This window comes from Fringilla coelebs (assembly GCF_963513975.1).
Source record: "Fringilla coelebs genome assembly, chromosome: 2".
Lineage (NCBI taxonomy): Eukaryota > Metazoa > Chordata > Aves > Passeriformes > Fringillidae > Fringilla > Fringilla coelebs.
In genome coordinates, this window is record NC_140029.1 from 40,434,430 (window position 1) to 40,457,353 (window position 22,924).

General features: G+C 37.3%; 1 protein-coding gene across 1 annotated transcript in view; it reads right to left on the bottom strand.

The window, feature by feature from the left end:
- IPO5 (importin 5) overlaps positions 1–22,924 on the bottom strand; it is a 45,210-nt gene that overhangs the window by 8,839 nt on the left and 13,447 nt on the right. The window contains exons 7-23 of the mRNA XM_084226568.1: positions 20,217–20,339; positions 20,009–20,129; positions 16,474–16,561; positions 13,257–13,363; positions 10,777–10,901; positions 10,598–10,687; positions 10,335–10,508; positions 9,889–10,107; positions 9,351–9,434; positions 8,525–8,657; positions 8,311–8,432; positions 7,698–7,794; positions 7,052–7,224; positions 6,502–6,613; positions 5,845–5,900; positions 2,566–2,688; positions 1,784–2,003 (exon numbers count right to left, since the gene is read on the bottom strand). Coding sequence (XP_084082694.1) covers positions 1,784–2,003; positions 2,566–2,688; positions 5,845–5,900; positions 6,502–6,613; positions 7,052–7,224; positions 7,698–7,794; positions 8,311–8,432; positions 8,525–8,657; positions 9,351–9,434; positions 9,889–10,107; positions 10,335–10,508; positions 10,598–10,687; positions 10,777–10,901; positions 13,257–13,363; positions 16,474–16,561; positions 20,009–20,129; positions 20,217–20,339 — 2,167 coding nt within the window. The remainder of the gene's footprint in view (positions 1–1,783; positions 2,004–2,565; positions 2,689–5,844; positions 5,901–6,501; positions 6,614–7,051; positions 7,225–7,697; positions 7,795–8,310; positions 8,433–8,524; positions 8,658–9,350; positions 9,435–9,888; positions 10,108–10,334; positions 10,509–10,597; positions 10,688–10,776; positions 10,902–13,256; positions 13,364–16,473; positions 16,562–20,008; positions 20,130–20,216; positions 20,340–22,924) is intronic.

Sequence of the window (22,924 nt, forward strand, 5' to 3'; positions counted from 1 at the left end):
TCCAAGGACTGACTCCTGTGACATCTGGCACCATCTAGTTTTGAGGCCACTGATGTGATTTAGGAAGAAATCCATGCAGTTGATTGATACAATTTTCACAGAGAACAGCTAATTATATTCTTCTACCAACATAACAGAAACAACCCTGCCAGTTGCATCAGCGGTAACCTTGTATCCCCATCAAGAAAGTGACTTGTTATGCTGTAGTTTTTCCGTCCATCCTATTTCTTTGCCCTTTACAAAATCTGGTTTTTGTGATGTTTGTTTCATCAGGTAACTCACATGCCATTGACAAGTTCTTGCTATATTCCTGGACTTTTTTAAGTGACTGCCAAAAATGCTTGTATCAATACCTCTGCTTTTTCTGAAGAGTATTTACATACTCTTCTAACTTGCAAAAGAACAACATGCCAGTGCTATATATCAACCAGTAAAGAAAATAAGTTACAAATAAAAGCCCACAGACATGATGTTTTTCAGAGATACAGCAAAACCTCTGGGGTAGATAATGTCTCAGGACATGGATTTGTTTCTAATCACAGCATATCTTCATCTACTAAAATAAATCACAAAGTTCTTTCATGTATGCACAAAAGGATTTAGAATACTTCTGAGGTGTCTGCTAATAAACTGTATACTGTATACTGTAAAGGTGAAAGTTTATTTTATCTAAAATTCAACTTAAGGAGAAGCCAGGTGTCTGAATCCAGGATTATTTATCCAAGTACAAAGAGAAAGATCAAAGATTTTACAAAGTTTAAATAGGATAAGATAAAGTATAACTAATGAAAAATAAAATTAAGACTTCAACAGATGCTAAAAAGCTCAAAAAATTTAAAAATCAGAATTGTCTAGACAATTCTAAATTTTCATGCTCTTAATGATTCATTGCAAGGCCTCCCACACTGCTTTTCCTTTTCTTTTTAAAAAGACACCTTATCCTGATTGTTATCATGTAACAGTGGCATTAACAATGAAAATTACAACCCTGATTGATGTAGGCAAGACTTGTGTCAATCCCTAACAGATGATTCTTATTTTCTTATATCATCTAATTCAGCTTTCATTTAATATTCATGTGAAATACATATTTTAAATACATACTTAGATGAGTATATATTTTCTTTTAAAAAAAGGAAAAAACCCCTTTCATAAGGGATGCTACTTAGTGTGCAAAATTAACTTTGGTGACTGGCAATAAGAGTGCAAGCAGACAATAATTTCTTTAAAGTTAAGATGAATTTGAAGTTTCAAAGAAATTTGAAACATTCATAAAGAAAGCAAAGTGTTTCTGATAAGTACTCTCACATTCATTTCACTTCTTACTTTACAGAAATCAGGCTCCTTTTTATATAATCAGAAAGCAGAGAGCCACACAAGTTGTATTCTAGGCTATTCCTTAATATATGTTCCTTGTGTAGTTTTTCCAGACATCCAAAGACTTTTGAATTAGTATGTAACCACATCAATATTAGTAGAAAGCCTCTATGACACAGCTGTGGATCAAAAAAAATGGTTTTTATGAAATTAACATTTGCATGCCAGATCATATTTTAAAAAAGAATATGTAAATCAAGTTTGCTAAGCAGTCAGTGCTGCAACAGAAATGCTACTAAGCAGAACAACAATAAAAGCCTGAGGAACTCGGGCACTTCATCACTCAATCCATCACGGGTCTATGACACAGGTAAGAGTGGCAATCTATGCACTGCCAAGGGGAACAGACCTCAGCACCCAAAAGGTGAGCCATTTCCATTCCTCCCCCCAGCCCCAGACTCAGTACCTGGGCAGACGGGCCGGTAGCTGTCCCCGCCGAACTGCGCTATCACTCCCACGCCGTAGGCAGCCGCCTGCCGGACCTCGGGGCTGCTGTCACACACCGCCTCCAGCATGGGCCGCAGGAAGTACTCGGCGTACTTGAAGGAGGCGGGGCTGCAGTGCTCCACCACATCGTCAAAAATGCACAGCCCCCACTGCCGGTCTGGCCACGGCCGATGCGGACACTGCGGTACAAACAGCCAACAGCTCAGACACCTTCAATTCTTGTATCGTTATATCAATCACAGGAACAGCGGTCTAATGACTTTTGTTAAAATCTTCATGGCTTAAATTCAATCCTAAAACCATGTAATTTGCAGTAGCAATTGTTCCAGCAATACCATGAACAAAAAAGATCCAGGTGTCCATCTTTGCACCTCTCTTTCACACTCCATTACATGTATCAGTCTCAATTTTTCCCCACGAGTCTGTAACACTTTTTTGCCCCTCCTCTTGAAATCCATTTTTGAGATACTGGACAGTCTCAAGGAAATTTAATTTCTCAAAACAGTTGTGTGTGTCAGTGATCCTGGGTCTTGCAACACAGATTTTAAGTAGCACAGCAGTGACCCTGCTCAGAAAGCACAGGGTAACAACTTCATCCTTGATCTAGAATAAACCTTCTATTTTGCAAAACAGCAATTGCTACATTCTGTCTACCAAGCGCTCTAAGACTTCAGCATGGAAAGCATATTAATGTATCAGAAAAAATAATGAATTTAAATTAAAGGAAAACAGGGTACTTACAATTAGGTTGACAATTAGTGGAAGTAACCTTTCAAACCAGGGCAGTACCTTCTCCTTGTAACTACTGAATATTGAGTGCAAAATATCCGACACTTTAGTCAAAATATAAACATCACTGTCATCCTGAAAGGAAAAGGATAAAATTCACATGAAGACTAACAATCTTTAATGGAGTGGAAGTCATGTGAAGTGCTAAGGTGTCTAAACTAATGGAATAAAGTTGATTTATGACTTTTTTTGTAAAACCTTTTTTTTCCAAGTTCACTAATTTTCAATTCTTTGTCTAATTGCAGAATGATAGAATAATAAAATGGTTTGGGTTGGAAGGCACCTTAAAAATCATCTAGTTCCAAACCCCCTGCATGGGCAGGGACACTTCCCACTAGAGCACGTTGCTCAGAGGTCCATCCAACCTGGCCCTGATTGTTCCCAGGAATGGGGCATCCACATCCTTCTCCAGGGAACATGTTCCAGTATCTTGAGGGACATCACTTGTTACTGTCACGTCAATACTGAGGCACTGAATTGAACTTTTTTAACATGGCCATTCAGTTAATTCCCTATCTGCTGAATTAATCAAATACAGATCTCCTCAAATTAGTGACAAGGATGTTGTGTGGGACCCTCTTAAAGGCCTTACAGAAGTCAAGACAGATGACAACAGTTGCTCCTTACTCCATCAACACAGTCACTCCATCACAGAATCCACTAAATTAATCGGGCATGATTTACATTTTGGAAGCTATATCAGCTGTCTCTAATCACCTCCCTGTCTTCCACTGCTGCAAGTACAATGTGTTCAAAGATCATACTGGCTACAGAGTGAGACTGACTGACTGATAATTCTAGATGTCACTCTTTTCACCCTTAAAAATGTAAGTTGATTGCTAGAACTCAGTTGCCTAGGACTTGCAAGTTTGTTTCAGGGACAGAAAAATCAGATCAAGATAAAACTGTCTTGCGCAAATTTGCTGCTTCAATGGGTTCCTTTTACAGAAGGCAAAAGGCCCTTTTCCTCTTCTGTACCCTACAGATATCCTAAGAAGCTTTTGTGGAAAAGGAAATAGATAACTGCCTTTTTGATAAAGATTGTGGCAAAAATATAACAAATATTATTCTCCTCCTCTTGCTCAAATTTTTCACCTTGCCCAGTTAATATATCAAACTGGTCAAATAAAGAGCCTTACCTCAGAGCTATCAATTCAAGTTATATTTTACAAGTGAGGATTATTCCCTGGACATACTTACACTGGGAAAACTCTTAACTTTCTTTTACAGCCACTTCTGTTGTACTCAGTATGGTCCTTTTAATCAGTTTATACTTAAACAGGCAGGGAAAACAGTACAACTACTTTCTGGTCCCTAGTGACCTTCACCTTTCTCACCTTCTGGCGACAAACTAGTAACTATTTCTTGTGCAACAGGCAGCTTCCCACAACTGGATATTTAAACCCTTCCTAGTGAACCGAGCCAATTTCTACCTCATCAAGGTACAGCTCAAGGAGGAACCCTGGAACATGCACACAATGACATTAAAGTTAGAGAACTGCTCCAGCACGCCACAAGGTCCATCTAGCCTGGTACTTACTGCCTGTTGACCTACAGCTGATAACAGATGCTTGGGGAAGAGAGTGTAACACTTGCTTGGTGTACACCTCCTGCTCTCTACCAAATCAGCCATTTAGTGTTTGCTGAAGTGAGGGCTGGATCTGAAACTACTGTTTGAACTTTCATGACTTCTGTGCTTCTTATATTTCTGCTGCCTTGAGGTAAGGGCTACATGAACGTACTCTGAGACCAAAGGTGTATATGCAAATGTTACCCATTTGTTAATTCTGTCCATACGGCAAGTGATGTCCTCATCCCACACCTCCTTTCACAGGGTAATGCAGACAAGCCCTTCTCCAGTCTTTACAGAACAATCAGCACACAACAGAACATTTTTAAAAATGCCTTGCAACTCTGTTGCAGAGTAGGGACTCAGCTTTTCTGAAACTGCTGCATGTTTGCATTTTCTCTCAGTACAGAGTGACACAGAGGAAATAAAAGGGTCTTGGAGGCAACAAAAATATATCCTCTTAAAAGCTGGCCTAATTCTAAAAAGCCTAAATTGAGGGTCAAGAGCCACACTGTTATTGAAGACAGTATTTACATATGGGTATGATTTCTAGAGTCTGCATACAGGTTAAACTCATGTGATCAAGCTTCATACCTGCATTGTGCAGCAAAAAAATTTCTTAGTTCCTAAATTTACTGAGCATTCTTTGTCTCATGTTATAAGCAGCAGCAGCAGTCATTCATTATTACTCTCTCTCTATACTAATAATGATTTAATAAAATTATTGTATCTCTTCTACAATCACCTCCACTTTAAGCTATTAAGTCACTTTGGTACACTAGTGTGTAAGCTGTTAAATAGTCACTTTGGTATTCTCTCATAAGCAAACACATGATGGCAGCTGTTTATCCTGCAGTCCTGGCCTGGTTTTGGGCTACTTGTTTTGAGACAGGCTCCTGACATGACACACCAGATGTCTTGGGATCAGAGGTCTAGAGGCCCAAGCTTAAGAGCCACCCAGCTTGCAAGGTTTAAAGAAAAAGCAAGTCAGCAAGGATAGACCTAAGGGATGACCTCACTGCAGTCTACAACTTCCTCCCTGGGGCAAGAGGAGGGGCAGGCATGGATTTCTTCTCTCTGGTGACCAGTGACAGGACCAAAAGGAATGGCCTTAAGTTGTGTCAGGGGAGGTTTTGGTTGGGTATTAGAAAAAGGTTCTGCCCCCAGAGGGTGGTTGGGCACTGGAACAGCCTCCCCAGGGAAGTGGTCACAGCACCAGCCTGACAGAGCTCAAGAAATATTTGGACAATGCTCTCAGGCACATGGTGTGACTCTTGGGATGTCCTGTGATGAGGCAGGAGTAGAGTTGATGATCCTTGTGGGTCCCTTCCAACTCAGCTTATTCTGTAATTAAGCACTCTGCTATCAAATCTGTATCAGTGTTAATGTCATCCAAGAATTGTTTGAGCAGATGAAGAAAATAAAAAGCTATAGCCTGAACTTCTTACTTCAGCATATGAGACAAGGCAACCTTTCATATTTTCTAATTCACAAATGTAGTGTGACCCATTTCTTACTTTTTGAAGGACTATGGTAATAAGATTCTTCTAAGAAGAAATAATTCTGAGAATGCACTATGCCCTAAATGAGTCAAAAGCATATTTTTGCAATATTTCCATCATGGTGCTTGTAGAGCAGATAAATTCTTCAAACTAACTTACTTCATCTTGTAATGACTCTTCAACTTGCTCATCATAGTCTTCATCTTGTCTTTTCACTAAATTAAAAGAAAAAAATTAAACCACTGCCTTTCTATAAGTGCGTAAAAAGCCTGTGAAAGGGAAAAATTATGCAGAAACAAATTCAGAAAACAGGAAACAGTAGCTGAAGATGCAACAGGAATTTTCCATTTTTAAGAAGCTTCAAAAAACTTGCACAGAAAAGGAAGAAGTACAGGATAGTCCAGTTTAAGAATGTGTAAAAATGCACATGAAATAAAAACAAATACACCAGCTTGTCCACAAAGACAAGACAAGAAAAGTGCTTAGAAACGATAAACTACTACTGCTTTGAGAAAACTGCAGACTTCAGATGAAAAAAACCCATGGAAATGATAACACCATAGATATGCACTGTCTTTCAAGTACATCTGTCCATTAACTTTTGATTAAACTACAGTACTGCTGAAAACGATGCCATCTTCATCCTCCAAGAGCTTACAAATACAACTCATGGATTCTGTTGGTTCACAGTCCAATTACTTTACATAAATATACAAATCAATGAAATCGAAACAATTTTTTGTGTTCAGAACTAATTAGAAATCCTGCTTTAAAGAACAGCCACATCCCACGATAACAAGATTTGTGTTAACTTACCCTGTCTTAATTCTTGATTTTTAAAGTGCTCTTCTAGTTTTTCTTTCAGTATTCCTCCAAGTTCTTCAAAGTGTTCATTGTTAAGGCATCCATCTCCCATTACCTCAATGCACTTGTAAAACAAAACAACCAGTTTTTCAGCTTTAAAATTTAACATGAGCAGTCTTAATGAAATCTAAGCACACAAAGAATATTAATACATGCTCTGGATCACTAGCAGGAATAATATTAGAAGAACAGTCATACTGTAATCAATGCTCAAATTATACAAATAAGGCACAGTACCACAGTACATTTCATACCTGAAACTTCAGTTGCTCATGGTTAAAATGAAAAATTTGGTAAGTGCTTTATGTTAATATTTTGGTATTCTTGGAAAAAAAAAAACCAAACTTTTTTCCATCAGTTGTAATAACATTTATAGTCACAACAAATTTCCTGTAGAGGAAGCCTTGCATTTATTCGAGCCATTTAAAGGAACACCAAACTTGTCCCTTCTTATTTCAAAAAGCTACAAACAGTAACGCCATGAAATTTTCAAGAATGTTACCTTTGCAAAAGAATGCATTATTTCTGAGAGGACATCAGACTCTGGCTCCGTGCCAATGGCTTTGATGAGAGCATCACACATGAAGTGCCACATCTGTGTGAGGTACTCTGGCCCACGAACCCTGGCACACTCAAGCAGGAGGGGCATCGACTCTGCGGCTGCCACTCGGACACGTGCCATTATTAAGGAAATACAGCAATCAACACCGACAAAGCGCTTAGAATTTAAGATCCCACCACTGTGATGAAGTTCTTGGTTTTTTACTTGAAACTCATTTCATTACAATCCATGCATTTGATTACTTAATTTTATATAGGTTAAATCACAGGAAAATTACGCTGTCTGCTCTTTAGAAATGGTTTCAAGCCTGTTTCAGGCCATGACAGAAAAGCTGTTCAAGTTCTCTTCTGCTTTGTTACACAAACATTGCTTTTTCTACTGATTGTTTATTTAAAAAGAAACTAGGGGGAAAAGTAGGAATACATTGCCTAAAATAGGATGTGTAAACCAACATTCTCTGAAACCATTTCTGCTCTAAGTCACAGATTGTTTTAACACTAAACACTTCCAATTCATTTAGGAAAACCGCAAGCACAATCTTGATTCTAAGTTTCCGTTTTCACAGTGGTATTTGTTAATAGGATATCATCATGGAAATAGAATTTCAACAATGGAACCATCAGCTTTACAACTTGCTCTGTATATTCCACAAATCCTTCTTTTAGCTCTTTTGCATAGCAAACCTGAAAAATAGAGCACAGATATGCCTCTTTTAAGGGATAATACTTAGATTTTTCAACTATGTAAAGGTGAGAGGGAGATTGTTAGAAGTGCAAGGATTTTTTAAGTTTATTTTAAAAAACATGTAATAATCCACTTCCTTTTCCCTCAGCTGTGGTAATTTGAAAAAACCTGATAGCAGCCTGAGTTCTCACGCTTAGGGCATGCATGTATTTTTCAAACCAAATTCCAAAACAGCAATATTTGCAAAAAGGAACTACTTTTTAACATATCCAATTCCTTAAGTTTTGCTAACAAAGGAAAACCATCTGTTCATTTAAAAATTTTACGCTCCTAAGTAAATAAACTGTTTTTAATGAAGTAAACCACACATAACTAAGTGCTGTAATCCAAACTAAGCAGTATCACCCAAAACACTCATTCACGTGCGACAAAAAAGAATATTTTAGGTACAGATTTTGGCTTCAGACTTGATTGGCCAGAAACACATAGATCACCAAAACTATTTTATTACTCACCAGCATTTGGCATGCAGTTGCTTTTTCTTCAAGGCCTGCAGTTTTAATTCCAAAACTCTGCTGATCACCTATGCTTACAAATTCCCAACCATCATCATCGCTCATATTCTCCATATCTTGTGCTGTTATACAGAAGGAAGGAAAAATATTCTAAAAATATTCTAAATAATTTATTTCAGTATACTTTTCAAGCAAAACATCATCTTAAACCTACTGTCTAAAAGAGCTACTTCAGGTTTAATGGATGCAGTCTTCATTAAAGGTCCCATGACAACGGGAAGGTACTGCTGAAATTCCTTTCCAAGAATTTTACACATTCTGGCCCATGCAGAGATCATGTAAGAAATCTAGAAAAGAGAAGGCAGAATTTTCATGTCCCACATTTTATTTTAATGCATACTTAAAAGGAAGTCATAAAGGAAATGCATTACACAATAGGACTTTTGAAAATAATTTGTCAGCAGTCCATAAAGCTTATTTCAAAGAGAAGCAATCCAATATGCAATCCACATAAAAATGCATCATCAAAAGACATCCCAAGTCTAGCAAAACCTTCAAGTCTAGCACCTCCAAAGTTGCTACACATGTAAAAATATAACAATATAAGATTCATGATTACATTGCAAGTGCCTGTTCTAAAAAATAATTTTTTTTCTGAAATATTTCCCAGATTTAAACAATACTACCAAGCCACATTCCTGAAAATGGTAAAATAGAGCAAAAAGTAAAAAAGGGTGCAGTACTATGTTTTCAGAGGAGTATTTGTTTTCAAATATACAAGTTAAAATAGCTCTCTGCTCATTAGAACAGCTGCTTAACAAGTCTTGTTGATCTATTTATAAGAAGGTGACAGCAAGCTCAAATTTCTTCTGCAAATATAGGTCCTGGAAGTCTCATTTCCTGACCACACTTCTGTGAAAGATTCTAGGGCCATCTCAATGTCAAGCTTTGTAACAGAGGCTGGACAATTAGCCTGAACATCATGTACACAAGGAATGTTTTTAATACCAACAAGCTGTAAAGACACAATTTCAACATACCTGTGGATCATCATCTTCTAGATCACTGAAGTCTGTTTGTGTCTTCAATAATAGCTGCATAACATCTGATGCATCCTGCATAAACTAGATACAGGAGAGAACTACGTTTTTAAAAGGCAAATTAAGATGCTACTTCTCAGAGACTGAAATGCTCACTTTAATTAAACTTTATCAGGCATCTCCATACAAAACTAAGTTCCCTTTGAACTGCACACATTTTGCCCCTGACACTGCCTAAATGTAATGCTATGTCATTTTTCTTAAGGCAAAAAAAAACAACTCAAAGGAAGAAAAAAATTCTTGCTTTCAACACTTTTCAGTGTGACAAAAATTACTTAAGCTACAAAAAGATTCTATTGCAAATTTGTGAACCTAAGCAACACAGTCACCTCAGAAATGGAAACAAAGACAAGCAGAGAAATCAGCAACAATATAGCTGTATGTTTAACAAGTGATTATATTAATTCAGTGCTAATACCACAAAAAAATAAAGGCATTAAAAAGTGTATTTAGACCATTATATAAAATCTAAGCTTACCTTTTCTTTGCCAACAGCAAGACCAATTAGACTGATGCATTCAATAGTCTTTCCTCGCAAAAGTCTTAATTCCTTCTGAACAGCATTTTCAACAATGTGTTTTAAGGAGGGCATAAATAAATCATAGTAGGGAACAAACTTCTCCTCCACTGTATCTGCAACTGATGCAATTGAAGTCACAACTTGCTCCAGAACTAGCTTAGTGCCTTTCTGTATCAACTTGGAAAGAAGAAGAATAAAGTGTTATATTTTATAAGCACACATTTTACTTAAAAGCATGCCAAATGTAAAAATCTGCTTTTACACATATACTAATTCTCATCAGTTTAGACCAACATCAGCAAATATGTGTACTGGCTCATTTTTGAAGTCTTAGTTCAGCTATACTTATTCTGCTTATGTGACAAGGTTACCCTCCATCAAACAATTTGTTAAGTGTATTATACCTCTTGCAATTTTATCACCATAATGGAATGAAGATGCTTCACTAGATTATCCAAATATGGAATAAGCAGTGACTTGGGACAATCTTCAGTGAAGTTTATGAGTGCTGCAGCTGCATGGGCTTGAACACGCTGGCTGCCTTGATCCTCCATGGTTTGTAGAAGAGCTCCTATCACCTGAAAAAGAAATAATCCTTTTTCAGACAACAAGTTTCTGAAGGGGACATAATTTTACCACATTTTATACCTACCACTCTACTACTTGCCTTCTCATGAAATTTCTTTTGAAACCCAGGTGCAAAGTCAGTTGCCATTTGTCCAACAGCATTACAAGCGGCGTATCTTACTCTGGGATGCTGAAAAAATATTTCCCTCAAACATTTAACAGGCAGTCACAAGAGCAGAAATGAAAACATTTTGAAATAATTACTAGAACAATACTCACAGGATCCTGAAGGAATAGCAAAACAAAATTAACTATTTCATTTAAAATTCCCTCCATCTGTTGGTGGCAACCTTCTCCAATGGCAGAGAGTGCCATCAAGCCAGCATGCCTGTACTTCCAGTCAGCTACAGAAGAGTAAAAATGAAGTGTTACTCATTTTGGAAACTACCAAGAACCACAAAGATGAATCACCTTATCTTTGCAGGGGCTGGGGGACACAGGAGGAGGCAGAGTGAAGAATGGGAGATGGAAGGGAAGTTAATGCATCTACTTGATTTGTTAAATACTTTTCTGTTTTCCTCATACATACTTCCAGAGATGCACAAAAAATTGAGTGTCTAATCCAGGCCAAATCCAGACCTAGAAAAAAGAATTCTTAACTGCTGTTAAGAAGTACATACATAGTACTAATACCTGGAAACTGCATTTTTAATTAAATGAGCTGACCAGGCAAACATCAGGACGGTATTTTTAGTATTTTTATTTCCCTCTCCCCCATCTTTTTTCTGTTTTAGTATCATCAGAAGAGCCCATATCTTCCTCAAGAAAAAGTCTAATGACTCAATGACTCAGTATCTGAATTTAAAGCAAATAAATGATTGGTATTAAACTTTCCAGCAGTCTTCTCAAGGCTGTAGGAACAGCAGTAAGTTTACAACTTATGATGTAAACTTTCCCCACCTCCAAGTCAGATCAGCTTATTCTCAGAGTAGTAGGCACCATTAAAATTAATCTTCCATGCCCCTCTCTCTTTTTTTTTTTGTGCAACATATGATAAATTCCAATTTCTTTTATTTCTTTTTTACAAAAAATCTTTCTCTGTGCTAGAAATTATTGGGATTACAGAAGAGAAAACCAAAGGAATAAACAGGTTTACCAAATGACCTGTGAGAAAGGCATGCTACAGAACTTATCTCCCAAAATAGTGCAATATTTTGTTATTGCTAATAACATATTACATTCCTGGAATGAAGAACATCACAGTTCAGAGCAGTAGAATCCTGACACTCAAGCCTCTGTCTGACCAGGATGCAATTAAGCATCATCTTGACGGAAGGCACAACAGAAAAGCAGCAGTTTATTTTGTGCTATTTCAGTTCGTTAGATGTTCCTAGTTAAGCCTACACTTTGTGACTCCCACTGCATTACTGTCAGCAAGTATTCCAAACTTGAAATTAATGAATCTACAAAATGAAACACAATCTTCTTTGGACCATCTGGCCACCCAATTGAAACTCCAAAGTCTTAAATTATTATTTCAATACATAATTGTAAGAAAGAGGGATAGGAGAAGGAAAAGTTTGACTTCTGAGAGTACTGTCAACATTTTAATCTATGTGTCTTCATCCTTCCTCAGTCCCTAGCAGTGAGAACTTCCAATCCAAACACCACCTTCTACATTTCCCTTCTCCAAAGACTGTTAATGGCTATGGACTGCTCTGACCCACAAGCATCAAGCATGAATTGCATGACCTCCCCTTTAACAGGAGTCAAGCCTTCAGTGATTATTAGACTCCACACTTCTCTGATTACTACAAAATTAGCTAGCTGCTAGCCTAGAAGCTACCAACAATGAGTCAGGTTAGCTCATTTCATTAAAAAATCTTTGTTTACAGAAAAAACTTTAATTCCAAACAGACTTTGTAAGTGTTCCCACATAGCACGTGCTACCTTGCATAGCCCTCTGTTCCATACCCAAAATGCTAACAGCCTTTTCTGGACTGGGTTTTAAACCAAGAAGGCAGAAATAGTACCCAGAACTTCAGCGTTATCTACTACTCCAAAGGCTCAAACCACAGGTCAAGTGAAAGTGCATGAAAGCAATGCACAGTATTTTTTTGTAATGTTGGCTGAGCAGGCATTACAGGTATTTCAAGAGGAAAAGGAGCATACAAAACAACTGATAAGAATATAGAGAAACACCTCATGAAACAAGTATTAAAATCAGCATACCAAATAGACAGACAGCCTACCAGTGTCCATCAAATTCCAGGGGGAAAAAAAACAACAAGTTTTCCTCTACTAATGGTAATGTATTAAAATTTCACTTAAATGCAGCACTTCTGAAGAAGCAAAACCACTGAGCTACAGAAAAACAGGTGGCACTTTAGAAAAACTTAAGGTACTGTGAGGGTCTGTTTAGAGATTTAGAGAGAATATTCTGAAATAGAAAAACCTTATCTCTTCCCTTATTTTTATGTAATTCCCAGTGTTAAAAAAAAAGGTTTTATGATATCTCTGCTCAGCTGTCCATGTATCAGAAAAAATGTTGCAATGCACTCTATGTAAGTTTATTAAATCAGTCCAAGAGAAAGTATAAACTTTCAAGTTCACAGCATTTACAGTTTTTGCTGCTGACATCAAAAGTGGAAATGTTTAACAACATATCAAGCAGCTAAACAAAAAGACTTAAGAGGTATTGAAGTTCCTGGAAAGCACAGAATTGTTAAAAAACAATAAAAGAAAATGCAGTTACTTACGATTCTGAAGCATTTGCATAATATGTTCTTTAATCATAGGCAAAACAAGTTTCCCTCCAAGGCCACATGCCATCCTGTCCAGCGCACTCTCTCCAGCCACTGCATTGCTAAATATTGATTACACAAATATCAGTGGTTTGAGATCTACAATAAAACAAGCAGTCCAACAGAGAGCTCTTCCCTGCAGTTCTAGTCTTCAAACTTATGCCATCTGAAAACACGAGCCTCTTTAAGTAAACAAACCATATCCACATCTAAAAGACAGACATCAGTCACAAAATAGTTATTTACTATTCACTGAAATATTTGTTATCTGCAGGCTACTGATTAAGTCTACTACCAAAGAAACTTGAGAATTACTAGCACTAGGTCCAAAAGTACAGACTGAACTTCACAGCAGTTACAGACACCCAGAAAGCTGAAACTAAATTTGCAATGAATGAAGCAATAATATTGGCCATCATCTTTTTGTCATGAGAACATAAACCAGTTCAGACTTGCTATGATTCAGGTGAACCAGCAGAATTCAAACTTTGGCACACAAGAGACCTTTCTTGGATGGCTGTACTCAGCAGCATGGTCTCTTGTCAATGACTCGGGCAGAAAACATCCAGTCCAGGTGAGGAATTTGTGACTCTTGGCCAGTTACAGAAGTTAGAATAGCCCAACATTATCTATGCAAAGTGATTTCTTTCACCCAATGGAATTATTCCCTACAAAAAAGCAAGAAAGTTTCCAGGACACAGATAACTACTGTTACAGTTTGGATATGGCTGGGAGTGTGGTAACTCAAGGTTATTACAGTCCATCCTGGACACCCATGATGATGAAAAAGCTGAGTAATGGTTCACAAAGGGATCAATCTCCCCTTTCTTCAAAGTTTCAATCAGCTGGGCCAGAAACAGTCTTCAATTTACTATGCTTGAATCCTCAAGTCTCATTACAAACCATAAATAATCTAGAAACTCAGATGTTGTGAACAAAGGTGAATGTGAAAAGATATTGACAGCATTATATTTGTTCCTCAGATTGGTCATGTTCAAATAAACAGACACATCACCAGCATGACAATGAAGCATGGGCACACAGGGTTCAACTGGCGCAAACTCACTGAAGTTAACAGAAGCTTTCATCTGAAATTCCATTCCTTGAGCTTTCTTCCCACCATTAATTCACACATTCAGTTTTAAGAAATAAAGATAGTTTATCTCAGAAAAATGACCACACACCTCCCTCTAATCTTTGCAAGGCTTTTGCCAAGAAAAGAGGAAGTTGGATTAATCTTTTCCTCCTTTAGAATTTCACTCCTTTATGAAGCTGGAGCAACAAAAAACTGGAAATGCTTAAGTATTCCCTTCTCCTTTTGTGTGGGCTGACTCATATCCCCATTCATCAGATCTGAACACACCCTAACTAGGGCGAAGCCTAATGATTCTTAGCCTGCTCCTGGGTCTGCACAAAAATTTCAGTCCTCTTAGGAAACTACAAAGACTCAAACACCAGGAGACATTAGCATGCACATCAGCCACTGAGCTTTCCACAAAGGTGAGCTTCAACGGTGGGAAGCATATAGCAGCACCAGGAGTGACCCTGCTAAAAGAAAAACTGCCCTCACACACCCAATCACCAGAGACCAGCTCATGTGCAGTAGTTTGTGTCTAAGCCTCGAGCTCTCCTATTACTTCAAGGGCCAAAGGAGCTCTTTCAGGCTAAGGCTGTTGAGAATAACATGTTTTCTGATCTGTGCTCATTCTACTTGTGACTTCTAACAAAGAAAAGGAAAATTTTCATTACAAAACCCATAGGCAGCTGAGCTGTATTTAGAAGAACAAAGTTACTCTGCTGACAATAAAAAGAAAATGGCATGCCTCAAGTGCATGATTCAGCATACTTACTAAGCTGCCTAAAGCAAGCCATCTGAATAAATTTCCACACCCTGAAAGGCATGATAAGGATATGAACTTGAATATTCTATTCCCCCTTGAAATTTTATTGACTGAAAAGATTCAAATACTTAACAAACCTGAATGTAGTGACGGTGACACTTGTATAGCAAAATTTCAGCACTCAGGAAACAGGTTAAAAGGGTATGGTCTACTATGTGAGGTAGAGAAGAAAGGACAGCTCACTTTCAATTTCATAATCAAAGAGAACTAAAAAGATTATTTCAAGTAAGGCAAAGATTAAACGGATTATTCCATAAACTCCTATGCATCAGTTCTACAGGTGTCTTCACATGCCTGCTATCTACTATAAGTTGCTTTACAGCTCAGGGTAAGCGAACATCTCTTCTACTGTCTAATTTCCTATGAAGATCTCTAAGTGTTCTGAGATAAATTGTCTCAAAACACTAATTACATACGAGTCTGGATGAGCCAGGTATGTCAAAGAAGTGTCTAGACTGGAAAATGAACATCCATGTCTTTATAGAAGCGTGGAGATAGTTACCTCCTACACCTATTTCTGCTTCCTTCTGTTTCACTCTAACAGTAGCTGGACAAAAGCAAATGTAACAGGATGCAAACCACTATTTTAGTAAAAAGTTGGAGCAAGCTACAAAGCCTGTAGGAATAAGCAAATCCAAATGACTGGACAACTTTAGATCTTTCTTGCCTAACACACAACAAGATAATCTACTGCTAGCCAAACCAAGGGATGTAAAATAATAGCAAAATTGTAGTGTTTTTGGACTAGGTGAAATCCAACAAGGAATTCTGCCATGCATGATGACATTCGTCCAAACTCATCTTTTTTCAAAAACACCACATTTTCAAGGGCATAGATGCAGAAAAATACAAAGACATTGGTTGTGGATAATTAAACAGGTCAATATGCTTCAACATGGCTTCCAGCTAACTTCAGGATTAGCCCTCAATTTAGGGGATTAGGAGGCACTGACTTCTGAACTGAGTAATATAAATGACAGAAAAAACAAAAGCTAAAGGCTTCGAAAAGCTACAAAAGTACAAAACAGAAAACATGGGGACATGCAACTTGTCTAATTACAGCAAATATGAAAACTGAAATTAATTTACTTCCTTGCTGAACACTGCCTAAGTAACCTACATATAAACTGCTCATGACTGAAGGAACAAAATTACAATAGTTATTTGAATAAAGAAAAAGTAATGCTCTGTAGGCATTTGCATTCTGCACTTTAAATGTGCCTTTAGCCACAGCCTTGATAACACATTGAAACAACTGGTTTCATAATTACCTGTCAAAATCATCATCTGCAAGCTCATCTGCATTTGCCCAATCTTCATCTTCTTCCAAGTCAACCATCATTGCTAACATCTGAGGAACTGAAAAAAAAAAAACAGTTTTAAACTCAGTCTGATTTCTTAAAATAGATTCTCAAATAAAAAGTATGAATTTCAAGTTCTAGTTTTAAAAATTTTTGAAGAAAACCAGTTTTTCTTCCAGTAGCAGATGTCAGGTCTGTCAAACTGCATCAACCAATAATCCAGAACTGATTGTCACAGAAGTATTTCCAGAACATTCAAACTGAGAGTAAAAAAATCTTATGTACAACTTACTAAGACTCAAAATTTTTTCAAAGATCATGACAACTATAAAAAGCAAATTCCTGAATAATGTCTATATTCTTGAAAGAGTTAAAAACAATATTATATGCCTTAAGAGCTCTGATATACTTCCTTAATTTTTCTGAAACTCTGACATCATCCTTTGAGCATTTACTAATGAAAGAGACTATTAATTAAAAAAGAATACTACTGAACCCTTAGTTTTAACATAATAAATTTTGTTATCTATTTATATAGTGGTTGCTTAGCATAAAGCTTTTCTCTTACAATGAGGCCATGGTTTAGAACTTGAGATTTCCATTTTCCTACCTAATGCAAAATTTTCTTCCGTAGAATGAACATATCTTGCACATTATAATCCACCAGTTTTCTTCTTCTACCTCTGTAGACTGTCCATTCTTCTCATTTTAAGTCTTTATAGAGACTATTACATAACCTCTATCACAGCATTAAGCTACTATGCAATAAGCATCAGCTATTCTTACCACTTCTCACAGGAGGAAGGAGCACAGTGGTTTGTCTGCTCTAAGTCTACCCGTTGCTGTGCTCTTCAGAAGCACAAGGGGTGAAAAGCCTACCTTGCACTTCCAGAGCAAAGTAAGGGGCTCTTAAGCACTTTACTCTGTCCTACATACCAATCACTCAGAGCAGCTGTTTGAATTTAGTATCATTTATGCAACAAAGTCTCACTTTGACCTGGAAACAAAAGATTTCAAATACTCAACCTTTGACCTTTAACAATCTTTTTAGCACAGCCTACCACACATCTTGAAGGCAGCTACCACAGGAAACTGCCCTTTACAGCAACCTACCTGAAAAACGAGTAGGCATCTAGTAACTGTTCATGCTGCTAATGAGATTTACTGGAACTGATCAAGTATACTGCAACTGCTGAATTTCACAACACACCTACACTATTGTAGTCTAACACACAGACAACACCCTAAGCAAACTCATCACCACATATCTGGACAGATGAGAAACTTCTGGTCAACTGATAACAGAAAGAAATATTGCTCACTGATAGCACTGTAGAGCAAGTATCAAAAAAGATCAAATTATGGATTTATTTGCTTGATGTGGGTATGTATTTTCTGATAGAAAATATCCTATGGCTACAAAAACCTCCAGAGGGCTCTTATGTACTATCAAGATAACTTAACAGACACTATGGTCCCCCTAGCATGATGCCCACATGTCAGTTTTATATACACTGATTAGACCTCAAAAACTGCCAAAGTATTACAGTCCAGAAGATTTTCAGACACAGACACATATAAGTACACAGATGAGAACCATGGCTTGTCACAACAGCTATGGAATACGGAAGACAACCATCATCTAAAATAAATGCTCTGTGGCTCCAAAAAGTCACGTCAGTGTTTGCTGCTACTAACAAAAAAGGCTGAGAACACACTCATCCAATGTGCTCTGGCCATCATTATAAATAGAACCTACAATTTCTTGTTTCTTCTTGATGTTTTGCATGAATGTGGCTGCCAGTAATGTAATTTCACAAAGAGTATTTAAAAAAATGTAGAGCATGCATAGAAATTTCAACATTGTCCCAACAAGCCCTCAAAATTTAATTACTGCAAATATATAGACTCTTACAAACAAGCTAAGCCTGAGCCCACTAAGCCTGCTTCTTATGAGAGCAATAAAACTCTCAGCAATCCTGCGAGCTCAGGAAGGGAAGTCTTAATCCAAGTGGATTCCTGAGCAGCTAACTGGTACACAGGACACACACTCCTAAAACCAGCACTGTGCTCAGTAAAAGCAGCACAAAATGACAATTTTGCCCAAGCCCCAGTTCTAGTCGTGAGCATCAAGCGATCTAGCAACTTCTCAGTTGAATGAAAACAGAAAGCCTTTTAAACTAAGATACAAAGCCAAAAAAAAGCAGTTCCTTTTTGCTACCTTTTTATCATGCTCTGAACACAACTGCTTTAACACTCAGCAAAATAAATGTCTTTCTCCTTAATGATATATTAATAATAAGGCTAATTTTACAATGAGTTGCAAATGAAAGGCATTTCTTTCTTTCTATGGTGCTTTATCTTAATAGAAGTATTGAATTCCTAAACAGCAACCAGCAATCCAAAATAACAGGAATACATTCTAAAGCATAAGAGGTACTTCTCTCCTGAACAAATAAGAAGCTTGTAATGATGTGAGGTCAGCAAGCGTCAAGTGTTAATAATTCCAACAAGCTACAGAATGGAAAATAGCATTCTGAAAATTTACAGATTCCAAAATATTTTCTTAAGAATCTCTTCTTTAAAAAACTATTCTACTAGCAAACAAAACTTCTCATCAATATTTTTAACACTTAAGCCAAGCAGATCCAGTTTGCAACATTTTCCAACAGAAGTTTTATCATTTTAATGTCATCTATACAACTTTCCTCATGCTGAGCACACAGAAAAATTGTAGTATTTTTGAGCTGAGCGCGCAGCAAAAGTTACCTTTTATGCAAGTTTCAGAAAACAAGCAAGAATTTAGACAAACACAAGTCTGACAGGGAGGGAAAAGCAGGCTACACTACTGTGCCAGGGCCCTGATCTAGTCAAAGAAAAGGTTTAAAAGGCAAAGAAACACCAGTGCAAACAGCACTGATGCTGGAGCTGCCCAGAAGACATCTATTTTTAGCATTTCAAATAATAATGCATGGTTTTAAAAGTGCCTCTTCAAAGACTTTACCAGCCGCATGTTAAATACACTAATTAGATTATTTCCATGTATTTATACCAGCATCTGACTTTTTTTAATTCACAGCTTTAACTCACCACGGATGCTCAACATGCATGCTGAATTCCTTCAGTCTTGACTTGCCAGCACCACAGAGTATCTGGCTTACATACCAAACCCCAAATGTAGAACTTGAGGACTAAATGCTGTTTTTTTGTTACAGTAAAATTTTCCAAAGCCAGCCGAAAAGCATGCAAGTAGAGTTTTCCTTGGGAACATCTAATAAAAGCCCACTGTATTTTTATTCAAATTTTTGGTGCTGCATAGGCACGGATTGATTTATGAAGAGTCATAATAGGAAGGGGGTTACTCCATTAGGTAACACTGAATTGAGTCTTCCTAAGTTATGAGCACCAGCAAACTCTCAGATGTGGTTTTGCCACTGACCAACAGCAAAGTCAATTAACTGTAAAAGAAGGCTGTTTCAACAAAGAAAATGAGGAAAATACTTACTGGCTTGTGCAATAATATTTGTATGCCTCCTCAGCATAGCAGCAGCAGTTTCTGACAAGGCCACAATTACTTCAAGTGCCAACTGACGCTGCATGTTACTGAGACTGGCATCTCCACACAACTACAACCCAAAAGATTAGAGCAAATGGTTAGAACAGAGGTTTTGGGGTGGAAAAAAATGATTCTTAAAAAACATTCCTAGCTTTACCTTCAGAGTTAGCTGCAAGGTAGCTTCTAAATGTGGTCGTAAATACTTGGGAACAGAATCTGCAATTTCTACAAGGGATTTCAGAACAGAATCATCATTTTGGTAGCAGGAATCATTTAGAGCCTATAAAAAGATAAGATGGAGATAAGATTAAATAAAAACAAACAACATTATGAATAGGACCAGCGTTATAGAAGAAATTTCATTAATTGTATTCTTGTTTCTCTGAACAGTTTCATTTAGTATTAGTAGCTAAGCAGCCAAAGCCTGAGGCCACAAGAACTGACCAGAGTAAACTTTTTGTTAAAACTAATGCTTCTAACAATGAACTAGCTGATTCCAGCAGATACAAGCTGAATGAAGAAGATAAGAACCAAGCAGACAATTCCAAGAGAATAAACTAACTTCATCAGAACATCAGTCCTGCAACAGTGCAAAAAACAGTGAGAAATCAAGAGACCACCAACCAGAAGTAAGTGGCTGGGGACTGGGCCATCAGCAACACACGTACAATTGAGAGACATGAATTGGGGTAGGGGTCCCTCTCTGGAGGCACCAGATCAAGCTGTAGCCTGAAAACTAATAGAATACAATTAATCAGAAGCCTTCAGTCCAACTTTCAGCAGGATCCCAGAGTCAGACCCTGCCATGGTGCCCTGTGTGCATAAATCCACAACAGGATACTATGCAGCATCCAAAACTACAAGTTTTCTACAACTAAGTTATGGCTCACAATGTTCAAATCTAACACTGCAGACAATCAGAAAGAATTAAGGTCACACATCAGAGGCTCCAACATGCAAAACCACTGGGTTCTGGCAACAACTTCAAAATCCATTGAAAAGGAAGTAACTCTGCCTGAAAGAAGGAAAATTAGCCTAACTTCCCTTTCACCTGCTAGGTGAGAAAAGTTTTGAATAGCTTATGCTTATAAACACCAGGAACCACAAGATTAAAGAGGTTTTTTCCAGACATCCCTCCACCAAATTAAAGCAGACCTTTCAGCCTTCAGTCAGACATGGAAAAGAGAAAAAGAAATCGAGCTTTTTGCAACTATCTTTCCTAACCCATATCCACAATCTGAAAAGTAATTTAAAACTTACTTTTAACTGGTCAGGGTGATATTTTAGTGCTAAACCAGAACACTATTACTCAATGGTGTTAGAAGTCAGAAGGAAACCAAGCTCCAAAGAAAAAAGTCTTTACACTCTCTTCTGAGATTTTGAAAGGAATTTTTTTCATTAGCAAAGTATTTCATGTCTTCCTCATGTTGAAACATTTTTGGAAGTGAGTAACTAAATAAATTTTAATATTTAAGTCTATAATTCAACATTTTTGTTAATGACACTTATAAAACCAACATTTTCAAAACAGAAGCATCATCTTCTAATATCAGAAATGTTCTAGAAAAATCTGGAAAAAAAATAATCTGTCACGCTTAAGGCCTTTTAGTCTAATAGCTATAACAACCTCTGATTCTCTAAAAGGACAATGTAATATTTAGTGGAATTTTCGGCAAAACTGTATTTTATATCAATTGCAACTCTGACAGTTTTTTAAAGCAAGAGTGGTTTTCTGATGAAAGCAGCTCAAAGTGAAAAGTGAGCCCTAAAAAGCAAAAGTACTTTTCTGTAGTATCAAACAATGTCCAAGAAGTCAGTGAAGTTCTATCTTCTTTTACCTCCCTTTGCAACAGAAAGCTTTGGCTGAAAGTTTCAACTGTCAGTTTCTAAAGTTCAGCTTCCAGCATAACCATTATAGATCTTGTACTGAAAGGACTGATATGCCAAGTCAGAATTTTATTTTTAGCTTTTTTTACCCCGTCAGTGTTTCAACAAAATTAATTTCAACAGCAACAAAAAAAGCATCCAACTGTCTCCAAAGGTCACTCACCACTATTCTAACACATTCCTATTTATAAACTCGGATCTTCATATCCATCTTGTGTTACCACAGCCTGAAAATCTAGTTCTTCCTGCAATAAGTACTTTAAAAAGACAGATTTCATAGCACAGCTCTGTGCTCTATATTAGCAAAAAAAAGCTTGAAAACCCGTGCCAAGTGCATGTGTTACAGTGTCTAAATAGTGTAAGAGTAGCATTGGAAGTTATAACACACAGAGTGGGCTATTAGCCCGAAATCTCAAACCCACATACTGTTTAAGTGCCACACATAAGACAAATGGTATGACCACCCCAAACCCTGCCTCACCCCCACTTACACAGTAGTACTGTGTAGCCAACATCCTCTCAAGCAGTTACAACTTTTTGAAAACAAAATTGCTATTGACAAGGCAGGGACAGGGACTAACCACCAAACAGACACCTCAATATCAAAAAACTTATACGCACTACAGCCCATTTTCAAGTTCAGATGATTTGGATAAATTCCTCTCAGTTTGCATTTAAGATCAAGCAGAATTCCATCAGTTGCAGATGCCAGTAGATTTGGCAAAATTTTTCTTCAGCTTGCCACAAAGCACACGCAGTTTACAGCTCACACTGTCAACAAGAACCTGCTGTTCTGACTGTAGTGAGAAGTCTGTCTTTAATGTAAATTTAGCCCAATTTAAAATCACCAGAAGTTCACTTCCTGCGTTATCATATATACTTAGTTGCTTCCACTGTTTCTTGATATAGAAAGGGAAGTGTATTGTGAATTTTTCATCCCTCAGAGCTCAAGCCATTTCTGTCTCTGGTTTGGTTTAC